At 47.8% G+C, this 26,182-nt stretch overlaps 1 protein-coding gene across 5 annotated transcripts in view; it reads right to left on the bottom strand.

The window, feature by feature from the left end:
- LOC124177873 overlaps positions 1 to 25,944 on the bottom strand; it is a 48,936-nt gene extending 22,992 nt beyond the window's left edge. Inside the window, exons 1-3 of one of the 5 annotated variants that reach the window (XM_046560769.1) lie at positions 16,031 to 16,655; positions 15,642 to 15,734; positions 9,880 to 10,987 (exon numbers count right to left, since the gene is read on the bottom strand). In XM_046560769.1, coding sequence (XP_046416725.1) covers positions 9,880 to 10,987; positions 15,642 to 15,712 — 1,179 coding nt within the window. In that variant the 5' untranslated portion in view covers positions 15,713 to 15,734; positions 16,031 to 16,655. Of the gene's footprint in view, positions 1 to 9,879; positions 10,988 to 15,641; positions 15,735 to 16,030; positions 16,656 to 17,458; positions 18,027 to 25,785 lie in introns of those variants that run through there. The other 4 variants (XM_046560770.1, XM_046560774.1, XM_046560771.1 and 1 more) reach the window with 4 other exon arrangements.
- Positions 25,945 to 26,182: the final 238 nt, after the last annotated feature.

Here is a 26,182-nt window from a genome sequence, read left to right as displayed (position 1 = left end):
GCGATCGACGTGCCGCGTTATATTATCCACAGCCACTCGATCGGCCGCCGAAGGCGGCCTCGGCACATAGCCTGAAAGACGCGGCTCCGCGAGGCGAACGGCGAGAGGGAGATAGAACGAAGAGAGAGTGAGAGGAAGGGAGGGAGGCAGGCGTCGGGCCGACGAACGTGGCGAGAGGCCAGGGGCATGTGGTAATTCGACTCATCGATAGCCGGCGGTGGCGGGCCGAGAGGCCACGCGAGGTCTCGCTCACCGACTCACCCGCCTGCAGCTGTGTCGGCCAGGGGCGCTGAGTGGGCCGAGTGTCGTGTCCCCAGGCTCGGGCAGGCGGGCAGCAGCCGACCGGCGCTGGCGTCGCGTGTGTGCGTCGCTCATTAGGCGGCATTCGCGAGCGGCTGCTGCGGTCGCCGCTAAACGACCGGCCGACCGACCGGCGCGGGCCTCGCGATCGCCGCCCCAGTAACGGTGACCCCGGATGCAAGGCAGCTGGTCGCTGCAACGGGGGCGATGGGCACCTGTGTTTTCACGTCGGGATATACGGGAGCACGTGTTCGCTCGGGGCCGGTTCTCTGCCGCTGCGCGGGACTCTGTCTCGCGCTCGCTTTATCTACGATGCAACCGATAAATTTTCACTCTATGACGCAGACGCTATCCGCCCACCGTAATCTGATTACCGCCTCCGTGCGCGACCCCCGCTTCGCTTCGCTTCAACCTCTGCAGCTTTGCCCTTGCCGGAACGAAATTTTCGTGTTTACGGAATTCGAGGGCCGGCACCCACTCAAACTTCGAAATCGACTTCGCCTGACTTTTTTAGGAGTTGCGGGACAGGCGATTTACCAGTTTTCATTTCCTTGCTACGTTTATCACCGGTATCGATGAATTTTAACCAGACTATGGATCGAAGTATCACCGGATTATTGTATTCCAATTAAGTTACAGCATTTCTCTGTCAAGTCGCGCATGTACGTTGAAAAGCATAGGTTTTTTTTAGCAAAACGTATATGGGTTACCAAAATCACTGCCAAAAACTTTGGTTACCTTAGAATATATATATATATATATATATGTATTGACCCGCGAACAAATTAAAACAAAATATTTCCTGGGCTATCGCTTACCTGACTCAAGAAATAAAAAAGAAAGGGTTTGTTTTGTCGCTTCTGGAGGATCTACCCCAAATGGGTTTCATGTTAGGAAAGTTATACAAAAAATACATTAGGTCATATCTTTTCTGCGGCGGCAGGAAGTGCTGAGAATTCGAAGTCAAAAGTGCAATTCGAAAAAGATCAACGAATGTCTCGAACAATATAAAGGCTGACCCAAAAATTGGAGGATTTACATATCTTTGGTATACACCACACACATCGAAACATCAGCCGAATAAAAATTGTTACCCTAAAAAACTGGCCGAGAAGGTTCGTGTATCAGTCATACATACGACGGTCTCAATCCGAATTACGATATTTGAAAAGGACTCTCTATAAAGTAATTTTTGAAATGTCGTTTAATCCAGCTGCACTGCCACAAAAGATCTACGCGAGTGAAAAATTGATGTTAATTTATCGAAGGCGTAAAAAATTGCAAATCTTCTCGCCATTGCACCTGCACCACAACTGCATAACCGTGAGCATGCAAAACTTTTCTCAGATCTCAGTTCAGTTAAACTGAATCGTTTGCTCTTTCCACAAGTGTATCGGGAATGATTTGAGACCGGTATCACACAGGCAGCCGGAACAGGCCTTAACTCAGCTCGGTGAAAATGGTGGAGACAGATGGTGTTGCCGGGTGCCACAAGTAATTTCTTCTCCTGGCTCTTCCGCAACGAGTTTATCAAAACCACCGCAAAATCGATAGAGTAATTAACTTTTAGTCAAGTTGTTTTTGTTTTTTTACCATTCTTTCCTCTCTCTCTTCAGCTATACCACAACATCTCGCCCTCGTAAGTCTGCTGCCCGTAAATAGTTTTCCTTACTTTTTACTAACCGATCGTCTTTACTTATTCGTTTGTCATCATCTTGTATCGCCAATCCTATTTTCCTAACCTGATCGAGCCCAGCCTCCGCGGAACGAATCGTTCGATATTGGTAGCCCGCACCTGGCCGCATGCACCGTAAAGTATAAATAAGGTACAGAGGGTTTTCTAAGGCCACCGAGAAGAATCCGTCCCGCTCCATCATAATACATAACCGGAGAAAGATGCAGGCGAGCACCCCGCATACCCTTTACTAGCTAGCTACACCTTTCCCGTAGGCCGCACACATACGCCGAGAGATAGAGATCGTCGGGCAGGGCGTGCGCTATCGGACTTATCTCTCCCTTCATCCACCCTCTAACAACCAGCTCGTACGGGACGGTGAACGTCGCCGCCGAGAAGATGCAAAGAGAGATGAAACTTGTTGGGGGAGAGGGGGAGAAGGAGGAGGAAGGAAGGGGACTCGAGAGGGTGAGGGGGCGTCTATTTTTGTCGGTCGTCGGCGGCCGCGGCCGCAGGACAAAAAGTCCCGGTTTTCTCTCTCTCGCTCTCGCTCTCTTTATCCCGCTCCGTCTCGGTCCGTTTCGCTGCCACTCTCCGAGGCGCTTTTTATACACGCGCGCGCGCTCCGAGCGCTGCCAAAGCCGAGGGTGACGGGTCGGGGGCCCGGAGCCGGAGCCGGAGCTGGGAGCCGGCTCTCCTCTTTCCCCCGGTCGCTTCTCCCTTGGCGGCAAAATACTAATTGCCCTCGGGCCGGCGAGTCGAGCGCACGCACGCCTCTTTCGGAAACGCGGGGCGAGAGGGACGGACGATGATGAGAGGTCCCGGTCCCGGTCCCGGCCTCGATGCCGCGCGAAACCCCGCGGGACACTCCGATGTGCGTGAGACCGTACCCGCCCTCGAATTTTCAAGGAATTAATGCCCGTGTCCGGGACGCTTTCGAAATACCGTCGTTGGTCCACGACCGGCGAAAAGGGGAGAGAAAATTGGCGGCAGCTATGTCCAATTACCGTTGTCGGTAAAAAGAAATACTATTTGGAGAACTAGTGTAGCATGATTTCCTCTTATTGTTAGTCTTGCCTCGAGTATGGAAATATAGGATTGCCCTAAAGTAGGGCTGCGCGGTTAATTGATCAATCGAAGAAAACGATTTATCGAAAGGATTGATGAACCGATTAATCGATTAACCGCAATTCTCTACCCTAAACTGAGGCCTATGCGGAAAGATCGGTTCAAATATATTTTACAATTGTTCTATAAATTTTTTGAAACTTGAACAGCGATTAATCTTGCAGACTTTGTTATCGTATGATTATAACTTACGGTATAAATTTACCCAATTATATTATCAATTCATACTGACTACCCGTTGCATCGTTTTTTGAAATGCGTCCCAATTTAAGCTGTGATAAAAATTCATTTTGATTAAGTTTGAAACTGAATTTGGCAGAAAAGGAATTCTTGTATTTCATCACTCAAAAATCCAGTGCTTTATTATTTTTTTGCAAATAAAATCAAGATTTATCCGTACTTCTTGTGAAAGATGATTTCGAACTCAAGTACCAAAGGCAACATGATAATCGTATAAAATGACAATGCTTTAATTGTGAGAAAATTTGCGCGGTGATGCGGCTATACAGTAATCGCTCTGTAAGTGATGATTTTTTCGATCTCAGATAAAGCAGCAGGGGTTCTTATGATCGCGAATAATCATTCAATAACCGTCGTCTCATTCCCCGCCATGTATAACGAGTGGCAAAGCATCGCGGTAGAACGAAAGGATTTCTCGGCCGAGAGTATCGCAATACACACTTTAATATCTTATCTTGAATCAATCAATCCCTGGCAGTTTTCCAGCACGGTACGATAATGAACGGAGATCAAGTTGCACGGTGCGCCTTCTTCGATCGAGTTATACGACTTCAACTAACAAGCGGTGCTCGTCGTTGCTTATTGTTACAAACATTGTCATCACCTTTGCTCACGCGAAGTAATTATCGTAACAGTTAGGTACCAAAAGTTTTTCGTAGTTCGCAAATGATTTTGTAAAAAAAATCAATCATTATCATGTATAATCTTTCACGTGTGTTTAACGGAACAAAAAAATGTACTGCAATTAATTTTTCAATCCTCACGTGACTCGTTATTCGATATGCGGCGTCTTGAATATACGAGAAATTGTGTAAAAAGATTTGGTTTTTATATATGTACTTTCTTCTTCCACGTTACGTCGTATAACGGAGCATTTAGAGAGGTACAAGCCGTCGTTCGTAAAAGACAAACAAACAAAAATACTGCAAATAATAGGATGAAAAAGGAGGAAGAGAAAGGAAAAGAGAAGTGCTATTGGATAGCGAGTTGAGGCTGAGCGAGGGAGCAAGGCTTATCTCCTCTCGTTGACTCCTGGTACAAGGATAGGCGATCTTCTCCGCCTCTCAACCTCGCCGCAATTTCCTCGCGCATTCCGGACCGCCGAAGTTTAGTTATGACCGGTTAAACGGATTTTTAATTAGCGAAGGCCAAGGTGCAATTACACGCCACCCCCGGCACGGGTTGCAAATTTCGCGTATAATCGCGTTAGAGTCCCCGCAGGCTCAAATCCTCGAGATTCGCTTTTAGGTAACTATTAACCGAAGAATTCAAGCGAACCAGTAACTGTAGTAGAAAATGACTCATGGATAATTGGTAGCTGGATAAATAGTCGTTTCAAATACATCATCCTAATTATGGAGAAGACGGAAACTCTATATAGGAATAAATTTAAGGCTAGTGCAGGTGCGAGTTACACTCACAAGTCGAACTTTCGGATCGTACCCGTTTCGGAAAAGCTCCGGCTGCAGGACGCGGTGCAAGCGTGTATGTAAACGTACGTATCCCGGTGTTGGGATACATTGCGGTTTTATCTACAGCACAGCTGTGCGGCGCGATTGGAAAGGGTTAAAGAGATTGCGGAACGGTTTTCGCCGCACTTGTGTATTCGAATTTCGAACTGCAAGTTTTAAGAAATGAATTAGAATTATTTAAATACAATCACAATTTACAATTTGAGATTGCTCGGGATGATTTTATACCCATCAAAGTATCTCGACCACTCGTTGAAATGCGTTGTAATAATTATACGTCGATTTTCCGTTACGTTACAGGGACGTAATTTGAGGATACACTCGAACAAGTCCCAAAGGTTATTTTCAAAAAACTGTATAGTCTCGAAAAAAAAAAATTTGTACGTATACTCGCTATGCGTAAATCGCGTATCCGAGGTTGGGTTGAGAGGTAGTAGAGTCTGACGGTTTTGAGAATATTAATAGAATACGGGGCTACGCCCCGGCAGGCTACGCGCCTCGCTCCGGTCAGCTTGAAGGTCCATTACTCCGCTCCAGGAAGTCGTAGCGTCATGAAACCTGAACTAAAACCTTTGCGGGAAGGAGAAAATTATTTCAAGTCGTTGAAAAGAAACCGGGCGTAAGTCGGTCCAGTTGTTCCGGAATGTACTTGCGAAAGAGACGGACAGACGACAGTATAAAAATGCCTTCCATCGTCTTTCCTGAAAACCCTTTCCTCGTTGTATTCTATCGTTTAATTATCACGAGCCATCGACCCTGCAAAATGGATTAATTTTTATCAAAGTTGTGGAAAAATTATGCGGGTGAAATTTTCCAACCTCCCTTGTTTAAAATAGACGAAGATATACGAGCGACAAATTTCACGGCGATTACTGCGGACGATCGGTTTGGATGACCTCGGCTTATAACATAATACCGACGGTAAGCAAACTGAAGAACGTGACGCCGGTAACGTTGACTAATTGGATACCTGCGTTGCGAGAGGCAGCTCGTTAAAGGGCAGCTCTTCGTATATTGTTGAGCTTCAAAGCTCCGTACCCCTTGAATGTCGCAACCGAAGGACCAGACAAAGTTTCGCCCACGATGCTCGGTATGAAACCGACCAATCAAGGTACGGAAGGTATACTATTTCTCGGGATCCTGTCCCATGGAAAGCCCCGCGATGAATAGAGCTTGTAACGAGAGACGTCGGCGAGAACATCGACGAAAAGTGCGTTGAAATTTCGCTATACGCGGTCGATAAAAAATCGAATGAAAACACGGGACTTTTTTCTGTATTCAAAATCTCAGCCAGACTCGCGATTCCTGGCTGTGCAGCAGGCATGTAATGAAGGCAGAGCCGACAGCCCGGTTCGTACGCACATGTGTGTCTCGCTCGAATTACCGCGGCTCGAAATCCTCGGTCTCTATTTTTCTCCCCCTGCGGAGTCCCGGGCTCTCCGTTGAGTGCGTGACTCAGCCGAGCTGAAAACCCGTGTATCGCCACCCCAGCTCTTTCCTTTTTTTCCGTAGCTCTGGCCTCCTCACCCCGGGCGAAACCAACACCAGCAAACGCGTGTGCTTTCATTATCGGGGCGGCCTGGCGATAATCATCGAGGGCGTGGGGCGGGAGAACCAAGAGAGTGAGAGAGAGAGAGAGAAGAGCGGGAACCGAAGGGTCCCTTCGACGCGGATATTGGGGTTAGCGATGGTTAGCGACGGTTAGCGACCAAGCCTCGAAAGACTCGGAGCCCTCTCTCCGACAAACGTACGCTCCTACAACCCGTCTTCTTACCGAGAGGATCGACTCCTGCCGACTGAAAACGCGGCCTCAACCAGATTTGAACATTTCGAGTAGATTCGTACTTCGGATACTTGCGAATTCTTACATTCTCATCTCTCGCCACGGAGTCGAAGTACAGTAATAAATGTGAAACCTCGTAACTGTGCAATTTTCAAAAAAAACTCGTTATTTTGCAACAGCAGGATTGTTCTAAAATTCGGCAAACATACATCTGCATATTTTGCAAAGAAAAACTCGACTCCGTCAAAGTTACGCTTAAAGTTACAAAATTATACCTCATTATTCGTCCAATCTTTCATAAGGTACATTAACGTTACTAACTTGAAATTCATGATTAGTTGAAAAATACATAAATAAAAAGTCCAAGTCCCACACTTTGTTCGAACGAGAGAGTGAATATTCCCCCATGCACGGCGATTGTCAGCACCTTGTTTACAATTTGACTTACACTCCATCTGATATTATATAAACCGCGGTTTTCAATAAAATTCCGAGACCCTTTCCGGTTTTTCCTGATCGTAACGAACCTGAAGTTATGACTGTTATATCAGCGGCGAGATGAGCCGCGCTGTTAAATTATATTTTTGTAATCATTTTTTCCAGTGTAAAATATGCAATAAGAATTAGGTACGGACTAAATTCAAAACCTAAATATGTTATACCTGCAGAGGTTGGCTGCAAGCCTGCGCAACGGGATACCGCGAAACTCCGAGGCGTTGCAGATGTATATTGAATGAAGTTAAAAGTTAAAGCGAGCGAAGCTGAGGCCGGCCGGGTGTCTGCAACCCGAGCGAATTCTTGTGTCCCAGATTCCCGCAATTATTTCGTAATTACTTTGCCTCCCATCGAGAGTCTGGTTGACGAGTTGCCGCTGCAGTTGTAATTAGATTTTTCCTAATTATTCACAATTACGCGGAAGAAAGGTCCGTCTGTCTGGCTGAGGCTTGTCTGCCTGTCAGTCGCTGGTTAGGTCGGAGTTCGATTCGATGTCGAACGGAAATTGCGCTGTGAGGATTCGTTCTCTCTGCAGCTAACCGCATTTTTTTCATTATGTACTTCCTTTATTTGTCGACGTATCGAGTCTGCGCTGATCGTTGACACCGAAGTGTGAATCGAAAAATGTTTATAAAACAAGAAAATAAAATTATAGAAATACAGTTTCATCGGTTATTCGTTGAGCTCCATGGTTCGGTTGCGGGCCGGAATTAGTTTCAAAAAGGGGAACTCTAGAGGTGAAATAAGATTACTAGAAATCTACTGTATCCGGTATAAGGAATGAAACAAGTAAGTTGAAAATTAGGTCAGATTAGATTGCATTAGCTTGGGTTGGATGAAAATTTAGGTATTCTTTTACTCTTCGTAGTAATACTTTGACAGTGAAATTTTGCCACCACAAAATTGATTGAAATGTTTCAAAGAAATCGCGAAGATAAAATTTATCAAAAATGACCTTCGCAACGAAACAAAATGCAAATTTTTGATTTTCGAAGGTTTTTTCATTTTTGACAAAATTTCTGAACGACAATCATGAGATGTGATATTTTGAAAAAAAAATGCTTGTGTCGTACGACTTCTAAAATTCACTTGACATTATTATTGCATGAGCTGCTGTTTCTCTACTGTGGAGTTTATTCTTCAAACTTTCCGTAAATATTGTACAAAACACAATTACACCACAAGTGAAAATATCTATAAAAATGTCGAATGTTACGTAATACGTACACGAACTCGAGTCCGAATTAGTTTCGACAAACAAGTTTTTCAATTACGGAACAGCCGTGGATCGTTTATTTTTTCTCAACAATTTCTGCAGGCACGTCACGAATCGGCTAAAAAATAATGCGGTCTTATCGGAATTGAGTCCTACGCAATTAGACTCCCGCGTTTACGATCTAAGAAAACTCTGACGATGAGCAGCGATAATATATATCTCAGTCGAAGCACGGACCGAGGGACCGAGTGGAAAAGCAGCTCGGAGGAACGAGGCGACGTGGCAGAGGCGTCGACGGCCTGCACGGGACCTTTAGCGGCGAGTTGCAGTCGGCGGACGATCAATGACAACCAGAGTCGGTCTCTGTCGGGCCGGAGGCCCTGGCGTCGGTTCGTTTCTCTCCATACTCACCGGGCCCGTCCGGAGAACTCCCTCTCAATCAAGATAGACGGGCGAGAGGCTTAGCGCCGAGAGAGGCGAACACGATCGGTAGAATTTCCGTGCAGCGGGAGGGAGAAGAGAGCTAGAGAGAGAGAGAGAGAGAGAGAGAGAGAAAGAGAGAGAGAGAGGGAGAAGGAAGGAAGACGAGCATCGGCGGAGCCTGTCTGTGCCTCTGCTTCGGCAAGTGACTAATGACTAGCCCCAGACCCCACGCTTCTGGCTGCCACCCAGTGAGAGAAACGAAGAGAGCAATATGCCGCGGGGCTTTTTTAACCAACGCGTATCAGCGGCAACGGCAGCAGAATGCGAGCGGCGCGTCGTTATCTCCTCGCATCCCCGTTGCGCAACGGTCAACCGTGAAAAATGAGTATCGGGTAGCCGAAAATATTTTATATCCCCAAGCCCTGGAACATCGTCTCCTCGTGGATATGGAGCGACGGTTTGCGAGGTGTGTCGGCGAAATGGAAATTTGCAAATTCGGACTCGATGTGGGAAGTACGGATTCGGAATCGCGAAGGCAAAGTTGTTGAACAGTTGTTCGACAACATGTTTGTCAATTCTTAAGGATGATGCAAAAGTGAACTGGATAATACAGAAAGTATTCCACTGACGTACAATTACCGAAAAACGCTTCGCTAAAAGAGGTACTAAAGTGGTCTGAAATAGTTTTCCTTCACTTCCGAGTGTTCGTAAAATGAATTTAATATTATCAATTATCGTTCACTTTCAATTCAGCTGGAATAAAATTTAACGCTTAAAATACCTCGAGCGGTACATGAAGAGCAGTTTGAGGCGACGGTCAAACCTGTTCCATCGGGTCATTCTTCCGAACGGAACGAAATTGCAGATAAACTGATCACAATTTCTTCCTGTAATTCACCTATCTAGAGTGATTGCAAATTGTGTGTCTAAGGTTTTCATCTTTCATCAGGCTCAATCGCAAATACTCGAGTTTCCACCGATACCAACTTCCAAAAATTGACGAACAGCACCAAGTGGTGAAACTACGGCTAAAAATCAGAGTGAACTACTTCTTCGAGATCGGAAGTTTAACGAGTAATCGATGAAAACTTGACGTATGTCTGCAAAAAAGTGCGCTTAAGGCTTGACGCAAAAAGGTGAAACTTACCTTGTTATGAGGTGGCTGGGTGGGAACGTAGAGAGGTGGATCAAGTCCCGGACTGGTGACGGCGTGTCTGCCAACGATCCTGTCGGCAGGTTTGGCATCGTATCCATCGGGCTGTCCGATGTGAAAGCCCTTGCTCTTGACCCAGAACCTGAACTTGCTATTTTCCGCGCTGTTGGCCTCCTCGCCTCTGAGAGTGCGAAGAATCCTGGCGTACTTTTTAATCGTGATAGTTTTGGTCTTTGCGAGATCGCCGTAGGTCTTGATGACCCAAGGCTGATAGGCGTTGAACATGGTATCGTTCTGGAACTTCTTGGCGGGCCCTTCCTTGCCTATACCGACCCTGAATATGCCGCTCGCGTTCTTGGCCGGCGAGTGAGCGTTGTTTGGACTGGCGAATGCCGCGTTGGCCGTTGATCCGATGCTGCCACCGCCGGCGCTCGTCATGTTCGAGATATCGAGATACGACACTGCGGTGTTTTTGTTCAAATTCGTCGCGTTGCCAACGAACGTAGCAACGGACGGCGTCACCGACGGTGTCATGTACGGAATGGCGCTTCCGGCGCCGAGAGAAGACGAGGAGGAATTACCGCCGCCGCTCATCGTCGGCTGTCCCGTAGCCAGAGGCAGCGCCGCTACAGACGAGAAGCTCGATCTGGGCACGGGCCAATTCGCGGGGCCCGATTGGCCCGCGGCCTTCGAGGGGCCCTCGCTCTTCGAGACGGACCCTCCACGCCCCGAGCCGCCACGGCTCTTGGTCCCCAAGGCCTCGGAGGCCCCGGGAGCAGAGTTCCTCGTCGATCCGGAACCCGTCGAGCGCGACTTCTTCGCCGGAGGTTCGCCCTGCCCGCCCGTTAACGAGTTCAGATTCCCATGGGACGGACTGTTGTTGTTCTCCGTCCTCGAGCGCTTGTTGGAGGATGTTGAGGCCGAGGATATGCCGCCGTTCGTTGTCGAGCAACCGTTGTTCACGGGCACTCTTCGTCGCAGACCCATCATCACCGAAGCCATCGTAGAGCGTCGCGTTGAATCACTGACGATAGAATCAGGTCGCAGCTTCGTAATGTCAGAAGGAATAGCCTCGCGTTCCTCGCCTTTCCGATCTCGGAGTCTGAAACATAAAGGGAAAAAGGTTGAAGATCGGTGACTGGTTCACTCGAGCGGCGTATGGTTCCGTGAATACGGGCAAAGTGTTTCGGTAACGTGTAGCTTTCGGGAGCGAACTACGGATTTTTGGTCACGGGGGGGAAAATAGTCTAAACTTGTACCGCGAACTAGATTTCGGTCTGCTAGTCAACCGTGACGGCCGTTCTCGCCTGCCGATACTTACACTGGCGTTGCGGCGGCCCGAGTCGATACGGTCGCGAGATAAGGCCGCGCACGAAGGCTTTGGCGTTTTCCTGACGACAGAATCGCGCAAACAAAAACCGATAACGACGATAATAGCGTCGCGAGGAGGTGTCGCGACGGTAGAGTTTGCGGGTGTACCACACGCAATGCGGTGCATGTACAGTACTGTTGATTGCATACGCTAGAGCATTGCACAAAGGCATAGGTATGATACGAAACGAGTTCCAGTTTCTCGCAGGTTTCTTCTTTCTTTGATTCTCCGGTATCATCAAGTATTCAAATCGCATGCAATACCTATTTTTCGAGACGTACTTGCCACTCAGATGTCTGTCTGTCGGACCCCACCCAATTTTCGTTTAAAACTCCGACCGAAACGGTCATAGTTTGATTTGTGGTTGTTCTTGTTTACGATGGCCGATTGGTCAAGAAATCCATCTATTCATTGACAAAGTCGTAAGAATTGAGACTTTTGAGATGTGGTTGTAGGTTGAAAAATGTTTTCTCTCGAGAAACGCTAGTTTACGGTTCCACTTTGAGGTTGTCTGAAATTTCGTTAAACCATAATTGAGCAATACACTGCATGTTCTGGAAACTCAACACCAGGTGAAAAGTCATCACACAACTGCAAAATATCGATATTTTTGTTTCGATGTTTTCTTACGTGAACGTTAATTTCGTCAATAAATTAGAAACGCAATTCTTCTGTTTTCCGTAGCTCCGAGAGAAAGGTGTCACAAGAACAGATACCTGCCTATCTATATAATGATCTACCGCAAAGGCAAGCCCTGAGGCACGTGCTGATCACGAACCATTCAACATCCGCCACCTTGGAATCCAGCAAAGAAGTCGCGACAAGTTCGTCGAAAGCAAAGGGCAAAATTCGTATCAGCTGAATAAGTGCAATTCCGAGTGTGACACCCAGATACTCTTCTCTGCGGGAAAAGTTTGGGGCTCCAAGTGTAGAAAATCGGGAAACGGATTCTGCCGGGTCACAAATTGGGGTCCTTTACCCCGCCTCGTCCCCATGCAACGACACAGAGTTCGAAGAACGCAGGGTGCGCGCAAGCGGCAACCCGAGGAGTCACGCGTCATTTGACCCCCCACGTTGACGACCGCCGAAAACCCGAACGAAAGGACGAGGCCTGGTACGTCGTGTGAAGGGAGGCGAAGTCAGCAGTGCCGAAGAAGGTAATGAAATATAACGACATAAAAATGAACCTTCCTCTCTCGCGCGTGTGTGCTTACGGTCAAGGCGCGCGGAGCGCGTGAAACCTCCCTTGAAGGTACAATCTCTCCGTTTTCCACTCCCAGGCGTCCATCGTCAAAGCGACCTCTCCTTGACGGTTATTTCTCTATTCTCATCGTCACTAGTTCGTCAGGCCTGCGGAGGTACCTAGTTGTTTATTCCTCGGAGGATGCAGCGTACGTTACGGCAGGCATACGCCCGTCACTCCGTGTATATAGCGCAGCGTGCGCTCGTAAGGACGACCGGTGCGTAGTTCGCGCTCTGATGCACGGTCGCGCCGGAGTTCCCGAGTCATTAAATAGGCGACCTTTCCAGCCGGCGGAGGCGGCGGGGGCGGGGGCGCCGGGGAAGCCGAGCCAGAGTCACGTAACACCGACTAACCGAGCAACCGTCCAACCTACCGCGCTGCACCCACACACCTAAAAGGACTCGAGTAACTCCGCAGCGTCGCGGCGCAGACGGCGGTGCTCCACTGCTCGCCCACACGCTTCTTACTATCTCGCGCATTGCATACACGACCTCCTCCTACTCTCTTCCCGCACGGGACGAGGACGGGACACATTGCGCGGCCACTGTCACGCTAGGCGCTTCCTGTCGGCTGCCCTCGTCGGCACGGAGAGGCCGGGGCGCGTGTCCGCAATACGTAATCGCGGGTCGCCTCCTCGTGCAGCGTGGGTATCGAACCGGGGGTGCGAGGGGGGAATCTCTCCGCGTTTAAATACCGCTCCCGGCTCTCTGGCGCAAAACCACCCGGAGGGACTCCGACTGGGAGAGCAGCGGCCGATAATCGCTGCGCCGATACGTATACGACGTATAACGTACAATGTACGTATACGTATACAGAATTGAGGTACGGAGCTTCAGTTTCGTTATTACAGGAGCTGGGAAAATGCTACCCCGTTTCTCGCGTTTGCAAGAATGGCGCTGGATTTGAAACGTTTTTACTCCACTTCTCGGGATAAGGGAGGATTTTCTTGCAGTATCGGCCAGTTGGAAATACTCTTTAGTCGAATGAAATGTAATTGAAATCAAAATCAAAAGTACGAGGCAAATTATTGAACAAATCGTCGTATCTTTTTCTCTTTGTTTAATCAAGTGCTATAATCTTAATGATCAAACGTAAACATTTGTGCTGCCATTTTTTATTGTCATATGCGGATATTCCCAATTGTCTCGACACAATCTCTTCGCTTCGTGTTATAACATCGTATACGGCAGAATTTAAAGGATCGTTCAAAATATGCACAAGTGTAACATGTTCTCATTGCCAGCTTCAGTTGCATAGTCGATTGCACCACCCCGGGAATTGAAAACATTGATGCAATATCCTGATCCGTAAAATGCGAGTTGAATACGAGTGGAACGTAACTCTCAAAAATTACCAATCGGTAAGTAACAATTGTGCGATAATTGCGGTTTTTACACCAATTAACAATTTGACTTGGATTCTTCACCGGCTTAAGAGTTGATATTCGGCCACGTAAATTTGTGAAATTTTAAATACTATGTTGTAGAAATAAATTCAGACTACTTATTACTCCACATTTAAATTATCCGAACGTTTACACCTACGGTGAATTTTATTGCTTTTCCACATTTTACCAACTATTGGGAGGGGAACACTGCGTCCGCAGATTAACGGAAGTTGCAACGAAAGTCGCTGAATCCTCGAAGAACCGATCATCCCTCTCTCTCTCGTTTATATTCGGCGTTATTTACGACGCCGTAAGAGACTCGTGTGTTTGTGTGCGCGTGTGTGTTGGTGCCCCCCTTAACGGACGGCGCGTCGCATCGGCTCGGCGCTAGATGCGATGCAGCAGGAGGAGCACGAAGCGTGAGGTCGACCGGAGAATTAAGGAGGTCGAGTGAGCGAGGCGAAGACCGAGCCGAGCGCAGCGGTCGGACGCGATAAGGAAGCCCGGGACTAATTTGGAGGTGCGCGAGGTCTTGAATTTCACTCGCAGGATACCGAGCCGTCGTCCTCGTTAGCCGCCGCGCCGTGCCGCGCCGTGCCGCGCCTGTTCCGTAGGTGAAGAAGCGGGCAGCGCGAGTCGGAGAAATAATTCCCGTTCCTCCTCCTTGATCGTCGTCGTGCAGGTTTCGCGACGACGGCTCGGATAGACGTTCTATGCCTCCGTTCCGCGGATCTTGCGGCTACGCGTCGCTGTACAGGCTATAATATTACAGACGGGCGCCGCGCCGCTCAAGTGTTATTTGTCCGCAGATGGCGGCTGGCTCTTTGTTTCGCGCTGAAGCGGCTATAGGCTCTGTACCGTGTTCGCGGATGGATCCGAGGAGGAATTCTCCGCCGCTGATCACTCAGGCACGAAAACTGAAGCTGCTACGCGACCGTCACGAACGGTCGTCCGGAACCAAGCAATCGCATGTGCTGCGCGCCGGCCACGTTATACGGCTTGCGTATCTACATATGTACGTCATACGCATCTTATCCTCTCCGCATACCATATACCTATAGGCATAAAACTCGACGTCTATCTCTCTTTCTCTCTCTCTCTCTCTCTCTCTTTGTCCGTCTGTCAGTACGTTCGCTTATATCACCGGGACTACCGAACCGATTTTGATTCTATTTTATTCTACGAATATCTGTAATGTCTGGTCAGGTTTTAGGATATATTTCGTTACATCCAGATCGACGGTTTTGAAGATATAACGATATTTTTAAACCAAATCGTAATGGGATCGGACATTTAACCGAACGCTGACCGAACTCTTACGTACAGAGGAAAGGTATGTATGGTCATGAGTTTTCAAGGTGTCGATAAGCTCTGCAAAAAAGTCCACGAGAGCGTGTGGCTATGTCTAATAGTTTTGCCACAAGAAGCATCTGAAAATATTTGCGGGCGGTGCCACGAGGGCTGCCGGTATACGTACATACAAAAATTAAAGTCAGCGTAGTTCTGTGTGTACCTGGGTACGCATACGCACGTTGCTGCTGTGCCCACACAACAGAGCGTGTAGCATTATACGTGACGAAAACAGCAAAAGTATTGATCACCGAGTAGCGTAAGTGATACGGAATATACGACGTGCACGCGCGTGTTCCGCAATGTTCGCACATCCCGGGTATACGTATAACGTGTGCATTGCCAAATCCGTGCTGCACACTTTCGCGACTCATGTATCGTTGCGTATGTATGTAGGTGCTTACTCAGATAACGTATGTGCACGGTACAGTTCGGAAGCCACTGCGACGGCCAGAAAGTCGGAATAGTTAATCATTTGTCACCCCTTCTTTTCCTGTCTTCCATGTAATCGGTCGTAGTTACGAAATCAGGTTTATAACGTAGCCGTTATTTCAATTCGAGAATCGTTCGAATTGCATATATAGATTCAGAAATTGTCAAGGTTCTGATCAAGAAAATATTTCGAAAAAGGAATAAATTATTCTTATTAACTTGATCGTTAATCGTCCGTAGGCACTACCGTTACATACGTATTCGTTCTCCGCGTAAAATTTACACGCGTATAATCAAATTAATGTTTGTTATAAATATCGTGAGATGAGAATATTTCTTTCATAATTGAGTAAATACCTACAAATTTGTTTATTCCGTTCGCATGGAAACGAATGTCATGTCAGTTTTAACAATAATTGAAAACTAAGAACTATAACTACAAACGTATGTGAAGATAGTTTATTTTATTTTTTTTTTTGTTTTTTTTTTCTCTCATCCAATTTCACCAAGGTTTGATTAATTCGTGGTGCATTTGACCCGGCCGATCGTTTCTCTCCCCCTCTCCCTATATACATGGCATACCCGCCGAACGACCAATTGCCCAGCACCCCTTGCACTTGGGCCAATCGCGCTTATCCCCCAATTACTCCTCGACGGGCCGCTCGCTCTTTCTCTCTCTCTCGCTCTCTCCGTCTCTCTCGACGGCGCAACGCGGTATGTACGCGCACCTATATACATCTATATACCAGTAATTACACCAAGCTCGGTTTGCCACCGTTTGAAAGTAGAGTTTATTGCGCTGCTCGTGGTCGCCGCCAGGCCGTCGTCGGTCCGAGTTGAATCCGGACGAAACGAGGGTCCGACTCGAGGCGATTGGCCAGAATAGATAAACATATAAACAGATGAACGAGCAGCCGAGTTGGGGAACGCCGTCCGATCTCGGACACTAACCACGCGCGACCAGAGGTCTTAATTAACCCTCGAATTCTCATCGCGACAAAACGAGCTCGTTCGATGCGCGCGTTATAACGTGCCAAAAAAAAAAATCCGACCGAATTCCTGTACGTGGCTCGAAATTACGGGGGCGAAATCCGATCGGGGATATGGAAATTTCGGCAAAACAGAGACGCGGAAAAGGCGGCGGAGTCGAAAGAGAAGCTTGTCGGAAGCGGCCGTCTCGAACAAAGGACGCGGCACTCGGTATCTCGCACGCTTCGAGGAATCCCGGCGGCATTCGTTGCCCGCGGTGAGCTGAATTCCCGAACGGGCGGGTGTGGCGAACCCCGACGACCCACGGCGACCTGGGCCTCCGCGACGACCGTTAGCGATTCCCGATCCCCCGGATTTCCTACGAGCTCTCGCGCCTTACCCAAACCCCAGACGGCGCGACTCGCCTATTTTTAATGATCCGCCAGCCGTTTAGCGGCCTGCTAACAAGCTCCAGCTCCTCGCCTCTCCGAGTCGCCGTGGGTACTGCATATGCGGGAGTTGCTGCAGGTGAAACATGCGAGGAACATACGCGTGTATTTGGAAAAGAAGAGAACAATTACGACGTTTCTCGTTGCGATCTCAATGCTCGATGAAGAGGGCGTCGAAGGATCCGTTGGGTGCGATTAACGGCCACTGCCGAAGATCGAGCTATCGGAGAGTCTCAGGATCAATTTAACGCTTGGGGATGCAGTGGTTTTTTTCAGTTGGAGCAGAAAGTGCGGACAGTGAAAAAATGAACAGGCACCGGCTGGCTTCATCTCACTATTCGCATGCCTGACAATTGAAATTGGATTATTACCTATACAACAACTGCAGTTCCGGTAATGCTGCGTCGCGTACGTAATCCAAGGAAACTCTGCATGGTCGTGCGTTCGTCGGTATATCTTATCCCGCAGCTTGGCACTGCGATACAAGGTACGTTCACACAACCAACTATTCGCGCACGTATCGAGCTGCACTTTCTGTTTTTAATTTCCAATCAACACAGTTCACACACCGCGAATGCTACGAGGTTTCGTAGCGGTCGGAGAAAAAAGCGGTATCAACACCCCGGCTGTCGCGAAGCGATGGTAGAAAATCCCGCACCCGGTAGAGCCGAGACGAACCGAGGAGCCAAGAAACCCGCTGAGGTAGACGGGAACTCTCGAGCTGCGACGCGGCGCGAGGGAGCCGCGTGAGTCGTCTGATCAGGTGACAGCGCCGGTGAACACGTTTCAAAAGTGCCGCGAGTGACTGGGACGGAGGCGTACGCGTTCCGTACGTCCCGAGGCGGCGGCGCTCACCGCTCGGGAGAGAGCGAGAGAGCGAGAGAGGCTGAGAGAGAGAAGGAGAGCGGCGCGGGCGTCGATCGCTTCTGAGTGCAAACTGTTCGGCGCGCGGTGGGACACTGGCGCATGGATAGCGGCGGCGGCGGCTGGAGGCGGAGGCGGGAGGTGGGCGGCTCTCTCTACGCCGCCACTATGCCAGCCGCTGAGCGCAACCGAGTCGGGCCGAGCGGCGACGGAGGCGACGGGACACCGTCGGCGCTCACGTTGCTGCACCGAGAGAGCCGGAGAGCCGGAGAGCCGGAGAGTATCGGCTCTCCCCCCACCCTCTGCCCCGACGAGGCTGCAACCGCTCCCATGCCGCCCGGCGGTAGCGTAATATCTCGGGCTCTGCCTGCCACCGGAGCCTGCCTTTCAAAGAGCTTCGAGTCGAGGGAGAGAGAGACGGAGAGGGAGAGAGGTGTCCCGCGTACGTACGTCTTTGGCAGCGGGTGAATAAAAACGAACTTTGATTACGAGTGCCCGAGTGCGGGTGAATTTCACTTGGATCGACGCTTTTCGGACCGCGAGAAACGATCCGAAGATTCATTATCCGCTGTCGTGATTTTTTTTCGATATTTCTTTTTTTTTCTCTTTCTTATCTTCTCGATCGATGTTCAGTCGTCGTGAACGTTCCGTAATTATTGTATCATCGTGGAATGATGAATTGTACAGATAGAGGAAAACGAATGGAAGAATCGTCCACCCTGACTTTCTCGCTTATCGGTGTACCAGGAATTTTTACATTGGTTAATCATTTCTACTAATAAACTGATTGGAAATTTCGTAATGCAAGATACCGGAATATCAAGTAGGCACCTGAAACTGATTACCAGAATTTTTTGGAAATTGTTGAAATGCCATAAGTGGGGGAAAAAGAGTCAAGGACGAGATCGTCCGTGTTGGCCGGCAACGTCCATAAAAAACCACATGGCCCTTGGAGGGTTGATACGAAATTCGAAATTCCTTTGAAACGCAACCGCGGTTTATAAAAATCTACTCCACTACGCTGAATCTTGCAAATTTCTATGGAATCGTAATACTCACATCTGATGATATTTGCAGAGCTCCGATAAACATGAACCAAGTCGTAGGTGCTTGTCTATGAAAATTTATTCAATTTTGTGTGAAAGGATCCGATTTATGAAACAGATAGCACAGTCGGAAATGAACTAGTTTTTTGGATCGTTTATACTTTCACAGCGTACTTTCATTTCTCAACTCATCACTGAAATTGACATAACTGTATAATCTGATCTTGAGAATCGACTTGACAGCCTGGTTCTGCCGTGATCAAATCCGATTAAATGATCTAGTCCCGGATCAGCATATCGAAGATTATTGTCAAATTTTGATTTCCATTTGAATAGATGACACAATGGAATCGCAGGGTGATATGCTCTAGACTGAAACGGTGACGTGAACTTCTGTTCTTCGCAGAGGAGAAAAATGACGAGCATAACACAGCAGACGATTTATTTTCCTTATTTACATCGATGTTAAAGTTAATCGATAGAACGAAAAATAATTCGCATCTTTTTTTGCCGGGTGGTTAGACTGCAGCGTTAGAAATCGAATATTCCCACAATATCCGAACACATTTCCACCGGATCGTAATGTTTCTAATTTTAATTGAACTTCAGTGATTGGTCTGACGCGTTGGTGTCGCTCCTAAACCAACTAGCCACACTGCCAAGGTGACTATCGGTTTTCCCCCACTCAACGGGAAGCGTCGAAGAGACAGTCCCGTGAACGACTTAGGAGAAAGAAAGGGAAATGAAAACAGAGAGAGAAACGGATAAGCTGTTGAGTTTCTAAGTTTATGTCTTTTAATGTCAATCGGCATTTCGAGTTGTCCTCATACATACGTACGCACACTCGCGCGCAGTGTTTATCTGCCTGACTCTACCTAGAATCCTGCCGAAACAGTCCGGCTGTGTATTTCAGGTATTATCTACTCACTGTCTCAGGTATATACAGTATCAGCTAGCTCCTATAGGTATCATAAATATATTCTCTCACCTTTGTCAAATCCGAGATCAAATCTCAGTTGTTACACAGATCTCTTGCGGTACTCATCGAATCGCCTCACCTTACTCAAGTAAAGTATCCTTCGTTGTTATTTAATTATCGTCTGTCTTATTCATCATCCCGCTTCATTGCGACAGTCATTTATCACTGATTCGCGGCTGCGTCATTGATCCGGATCTATCGCTATCTCTCTAAACAGACGATTCATAATATATGTATCCGTCTGTTACTAATCCTTTCTGAACTACTCTTTTGGAATCTCTCGAATCTGTAGATTTTGCAACGCGTGATTTGCGTCGTTAATTCATAATTCTAAGTGGGATTGATTTAGTATCAGTAAGTATACCGAAACCATACAATTTCTCTGACATAGGGCGCAAAACAGCCATTTCGAAGGCGGGCAATCGATACGTTTTCCTACATCTCACTCGAAATAGATCAACTCGTACGTAAAATGGAATTAAATTTTTGTTCCTCTGACAATAAAGCTTTATAATCATTGACTTCTTCAAAGAATTTCCATCGTTCAAACCATAACTTATACCACTCGCGAAGAGAAAAATTTCATGTTCTTCTCGAAACATTTATTTTTCCGTATTTTTAACTAGCTATTGAATGATTGCAAGCTATGCCTAGTACCGCAGGCGTCCACGCGAAGTAAATTTTTGGATGAATTTTTAGGTTTGTATAATATACCTTTAAAAAATAAGCCGTATAAAATTGTGTCAAAGAGTATATTTGTTACACGTATTTAGAATAAGAGTAATGAAAATGAAAAGTATAAAAATTACTCATCCCTCCGGCCTCCGAGAAACAAATAAATGCTTAACCGTCTCAAAAGACAAAATTAAGACAGGAACATCCACGCGAACTACCCATATTGCCTACGTTATACCACGGAATGAGTATAAAAATAAATTTAGATGCAAGGTGGCGACGAGACGAATGTTACAGGTACAGTTATAATACCTGATCGCAGTACAATGCACAATTAGTCAAAGAATAGTGAAAACGAAACTAGTTTGGAAGCAAAACATCGTTCAACCTTACAAACACGCGCAGTAGCACGTATAGGTAAAACCCTAGCGATCGTGAGCGCAAGCTCTACCTACATAAGAGTGAGGCGTTATTCCGGGATACGTTTCGAGGGTAGCGGCGGAATGGCGGGGGCGGAGGGGGAGGAGGGCAGGAGGGGGAGGAGGGGGAGTCCAAACATATTCCGCTTCCCGTCGTGAACGTAGAAGTTTCAAGACCACCAGTTCGTAGCGTCGGTTAGACGATAAACAAAAGAGCAACGAGGCGAGCAAGCGAGCGGTGGACGGTGACTTTAGCCGTCCGGAAATTCCGTTAACCCGCGCGGGTACGCGGAGAGGAGAGGAGGGGAGAGAGAGAGAGAGAGAGAGAGAAAGAGAGAAGTGGATAGCGTCCATCGAGCGCTGGCAAAGCTCGTCGCCTTTGCTCTTGGGTCGTTCCGTCCTTCCACGGACTAACAGAAATTTCCAAAAACCCTCGGCGCCCGTCGCCCTCGACCAACGCACACACAGGCAAGAACCCACGGGTGCGACGAAGCCGGGCTTAACGCGGTGGGGGGCCGGTGCCCCGTAACGCCCGGCACGAGGCTCGGGGCCCGTCGGTCCCCCGCTGGCTCGGCCGGAGGGCCCGGAATTATTAAACTCCGGCACACATGCCGCGTCTCCCTGCCCCCACCCTGCCGCCCGGCAGGAAACCGGTACTTCATGCGGCACCGCAGGCCGGCGGACTGTGTGCGTTAATGTACCTACGAGCTACGGGCAGCGTGCGTGACGTACACGTGCGTACATCGTGTGTACCCCCTTCGACAATCGACCCCATCAATTCCGGCGGTGTTTGTCTCCGCAGCGTTACGTGGGCTGTGTTGCGCTTGTTGGCCCGATCGCTCTGGGTGAGCGGGACGCGTTTGGCGGTGAGTATAATTCGACGGTATATCCTGCCGCAGACTTTGGACTACCGAACGCCGCTAGTTACCGCTACGGGATCAATTTATGCGGCTCGTCGCCTTTGATCGCTCTGCGTGGGTCGACTCTCTTTGTCGAATCGAACGGTACGTGCGCCTTGCGGATGGTGGTGCTGAGTTTTTGGAATACCTACTTGTGGCAGGATGCGCTCATTGTGGGGATTTTGAAAGGTCGGTCGGTAGACCGTAATTAGCATTGAAATACGACTTGTGACTTGTCTCCGGCTGTAAATCAAACATTTTTCTTGCTACAACCGATGAACCTTGTATGAAGGGTTTTTAATTACGGTACTTTTGTCTCTGAGCAAATTTATGGATCAAAATTGATCCATGGATCGTGAATTGATGTGATTTCCTCTGAGAACAGCCTGAACAAGATTCGGCTTTCCGTAATATTCGTGATCAAGAAAATAAATAAAAATTATCTATGGATGGTGGAAACGAATTTTCATTAGATCGTAACGTTGAGCGTGAGACTCTGCCGGCTACGAAATTGTTGTTAAATTCGTACTTGACAATCAAAATTAAACAATGGTGTAAAATTGACATGGTTGTTACACGCCTGCTTCACTTCGAAACATTGTTTCAGTTCGTCGTCATTTCAGTATTGACGGAGTTCCAAACGCCGAGTATTTGCTAGAAGAAAATTTTGACTCAACCGTAAACCCGTCTGTCCATCCGTTTCAGGCTTTCAATCGTACCCGAATAATTTTTAATATACAACCCACTCAACACAGCTTGCAGTGAAATTTTCCGGGGATGCTCACGGGACCGTAATGCAGCCGACGAGCGAGATGGAAGAATAGCTGTCACCGAATACCCGTGGTCCAGAGATTTGGAAACCGGGCCTCGCCGCGTCATCGGAACTAATTGATCGCCCCGTCCGCCTGTCGGAGAGCCGGCACGAGATTTGATTGGAGTTTTTATCGGTAATTCAGGACTGAGATATAAATCGGGTAGCGAGTTGGACGCACGTACACAGCCGGGGAGATGTTTACCGGCGGGAACCCGTCCGGGGTAATGAGATTTTTTAAATTAATCGGCAAGTCGCCAATATTGGATAGCTCTCTCCGCTCCGCCTGGCGCGGGTTTTCATCCGGCCGGCAAACTTTCCGCCGCCGGGGTAAGCGGGAGGACAGGGTTTATTACGGCTAATTCAGAGAGTAACCGCGGTCGCCGGAAGGGGAATGGAAAGGGGAAGTCCCGAGCGCGTCGAGAGCCGGAGGCGGCAGCGATGTGGGTTCAAATCCGGCTGCCCGCACCTTGCACGACTCTTAAAGCTCCCGTAAGGAGACGGACCAGCGACGCACCGACGCGGCCCGCCGGCTACCTGCCGGATGGGCCCGAGTCCCAGTCCCACTCCCGTTCGGGGCCCGGTGACCCGCGCGGCGACCCGGCGACCCAGCACCACCCATTGTGTCGCGGACAACTTTGGTGGCAGCAAATGTAGCCATTAGGCCCGCCCGCCTTTCGCCTCCCGTGTGTCGTGTTGGTACAACGAAATGCGGTGTAGGTATTCCGGCGCGTCTCTGTGTCGAACCCGACTAACGGAGGTAAAGAAAACAACGATTTTAGTCCGGCTGAAACAGCTTCTGGCTAATCGGGCCCGGTCTGCTTTGGGATTTTACGACAACTCGATTCCCTGACCGTAAAACCACTCGGCGAAGATTCCCGCGAGTCAAGTTTTTCATCTCGTGCATATTCTACGCGTGTTTCTCTACGCGCACACAGTTTTCACTGGATTTTTGCAATATTGCTCAACTTTGTGACGGTATAATTTATGTTTGACTGAGAAAAAAGTTATTATTCGTAATTCCGCCGCAGTGTGACCAAAATTGTCTCGTCTGAAGCGTAATATTTTTGTTTGCGGGGAGAATCGGATCAAGATTGTTTAAGTCTAATACACGAGTCGTTCTAAGAACCTGTGCGCGGTGAAAAGTGACCATTATTCAAGAGCGTGATAATTGGTATTTCCTTTTTTGAAAAATGTCCAAGACTTTAGTGAAATTTCAGAATATATTCACATTGTTTAAAAAATTTTATGAATTTCAGTTGAGAACAGTCAGATTCGGAATCGCTTTAGACTCCGTATCTATACTGTGTTTAATTTTTAATTGAGGCGAAAAAAGTGTGAAAGAGACTTGTTCTCGTAGATTCAGCTCTGAATAATTTAAGCCGTTCTTCTTCCACCTACAATTCCAGGTTATTGTTGAGATTCAGCCTCGTTTCGGCTGTGTCAATCCGTACGAATCTCCTAGAGGATTATTCGAATTCGTAGATTGCTGGACGAATTGCAAATTTCCTGTCACGTATATCCGCACGTTTCGACAGTTAAAAAGTGGCAAATAAAATAACAATCAACAGGTGCGACATGGCTTGGCGATTTTTTGATACCTCTTCTCCGCAACAGAAGCTCAGGCAGCGCGCGCACCTCGAGTTTCAACGAAGCCTCGCAGCCCCGCGGGTCAAATAACCGGCTAAATCATTCAGCGAAAAACTAGGCGGTGCCCGCTCGCGGTCACCCTTATTTACCGCACTGGTTTTATACCTCGATTCCACCCCGCTCAGCCCGGAGATCATATCGTCACGTGATACTGTAATGGAAATACACGTGCGAGGGTTCATGACTACTCGTTAAATTCTACCGCTGTAGGATTGAAGCCAAGGCCAAATGCGTATTCGATATAACGAGACAATAATTTGAAACGAAAATAAAAAGAGAGATAATAAATTTTCAATTAGTTTCTCGAGGTTGTTGCCATGAAATCCTTTGAAATCAAAATTTCCTAGATTTTCACGCTGTATCAGACTACTCATCGAGTGCAACGAATTGTACGGGTTCATTATTCGTTCACCGAAACCTCTCGCGGGTGCCAAAATAATATTGAACTGAATAAAGATGGAAAGAAAAGTTGAAAGGCAAATGTTTAGATGTTTCGGTGCAATTCGGACGAAAAATTAGATACATTACCTGAACACGAGTCGAGTCATGCTCGATGCATTAAATCGTGGAAAAAGTGGTTTCGAGCAAATTATGGTGCACATTATTCACGGTTATGCTATTCCGTTTCTTTTTCATTTTTCACTAATTTAAATCATGGATTCTTCATTCCTATATGCTTTGTCTGCCTGTCTTATATTTCGTTGGAAATGAAACTTGTATCGGATAGAATGTATATTCAGAAAATGTATACCGGAATCTTGGGACATATTGGTACTAAATCATAATCCCACAACGCCATTTATATTTCCAAACAGCTGTGTTATTTCAGTCCTTGTTACGTAGAATGTCTCAAAAAGTACCGGGAATATAACATAGTCAGTTTAACGATCACGATGCTAACGGGTTTAGCCGAAGACATGACAACTTTCAGCCACAAATGGCGATCCGTTATCTCATTAAAACCTGCAAATGCGACGATTTTTCGTTTATTTTCATCCATTTCGACTTTCGAAAACTAATTGGCCCAGAAATTGTGAAATTCTTTGCGGAATTCGTTGCGAACATTTTACGATGTCATCAATCGTGACACAATGGAAATCTTTCGTTACAGATTTTACCGTAACTGAACTCACGAGTTTCCGCACGTCGTATTTTTCCCCGCAGTTTGCACAAAGCCGTGAAACGTACGGTTTCGTAGTCTCCTAGAGCTCTCGTGAAAGATTAAACGAACCGGTTAGCAAAAGTAGCCTTCTAACCATCTTGTGATTCTGATTACCCCGCTTCTTCACACGTCATTCAAAGTGCCTGCGTAGAACGATCGGAAAAGCTAGCAACATCAAAGCGAAATTTCTCACCAATCCTCCGCTATATAGACGTCTAGTGAAATCCCGGGGCGTCGTTAGAGGCAAGTGGATCAGAACTGGGTAGGTGCCTGGCTCCGGTCCAACGCTGAGTAGATTAAAAGCTTCTTGGCTTCTTCCGTGGAAACTGAAACTTCCGGTTCGCGGTCGCGGCGGCTCCTGAACAATCCCGTCGCTGCCGGGTCTTCCTTCAACCGCCACACGCGCACTCCGACGAGCCGACGAGCCGACGAGCCGACGCCGACGTGGGGGGCTTCTGCGACGTCCCGGACCGAGATCAACGGGTTTGCTAAACCTGAAACACTTACACGGACAACACTTTACCGCCCTTTCACGCACTTGCGCCGCGCCACCTACGTGCAAAAGCTGATAAAAACCCTAAAAAATTAGT

This window comes from Neodiprion fabricii, chromosome 3 (assembly GCF_021155785.1).
Source record: "Neodiprion fabricii isolate iyNeoFabr1 chromosome 3, iyNeoFabr1.1, whole genome shotgun sequence".
In the NCBI taxonomy this organism is placed as follows: domain Eukaryota; kingdom Metazoa; phylum Arthropoda; class Insecta; order Hymenoptera; family Diprionidae; genus Neodiprion; species Neodiprion fabricii.
The sequence above is the reverse complement of the archived record's forward strand: the minus strand, read 5'-3'. Positions and strand labels throughout refer to the sequence as shown.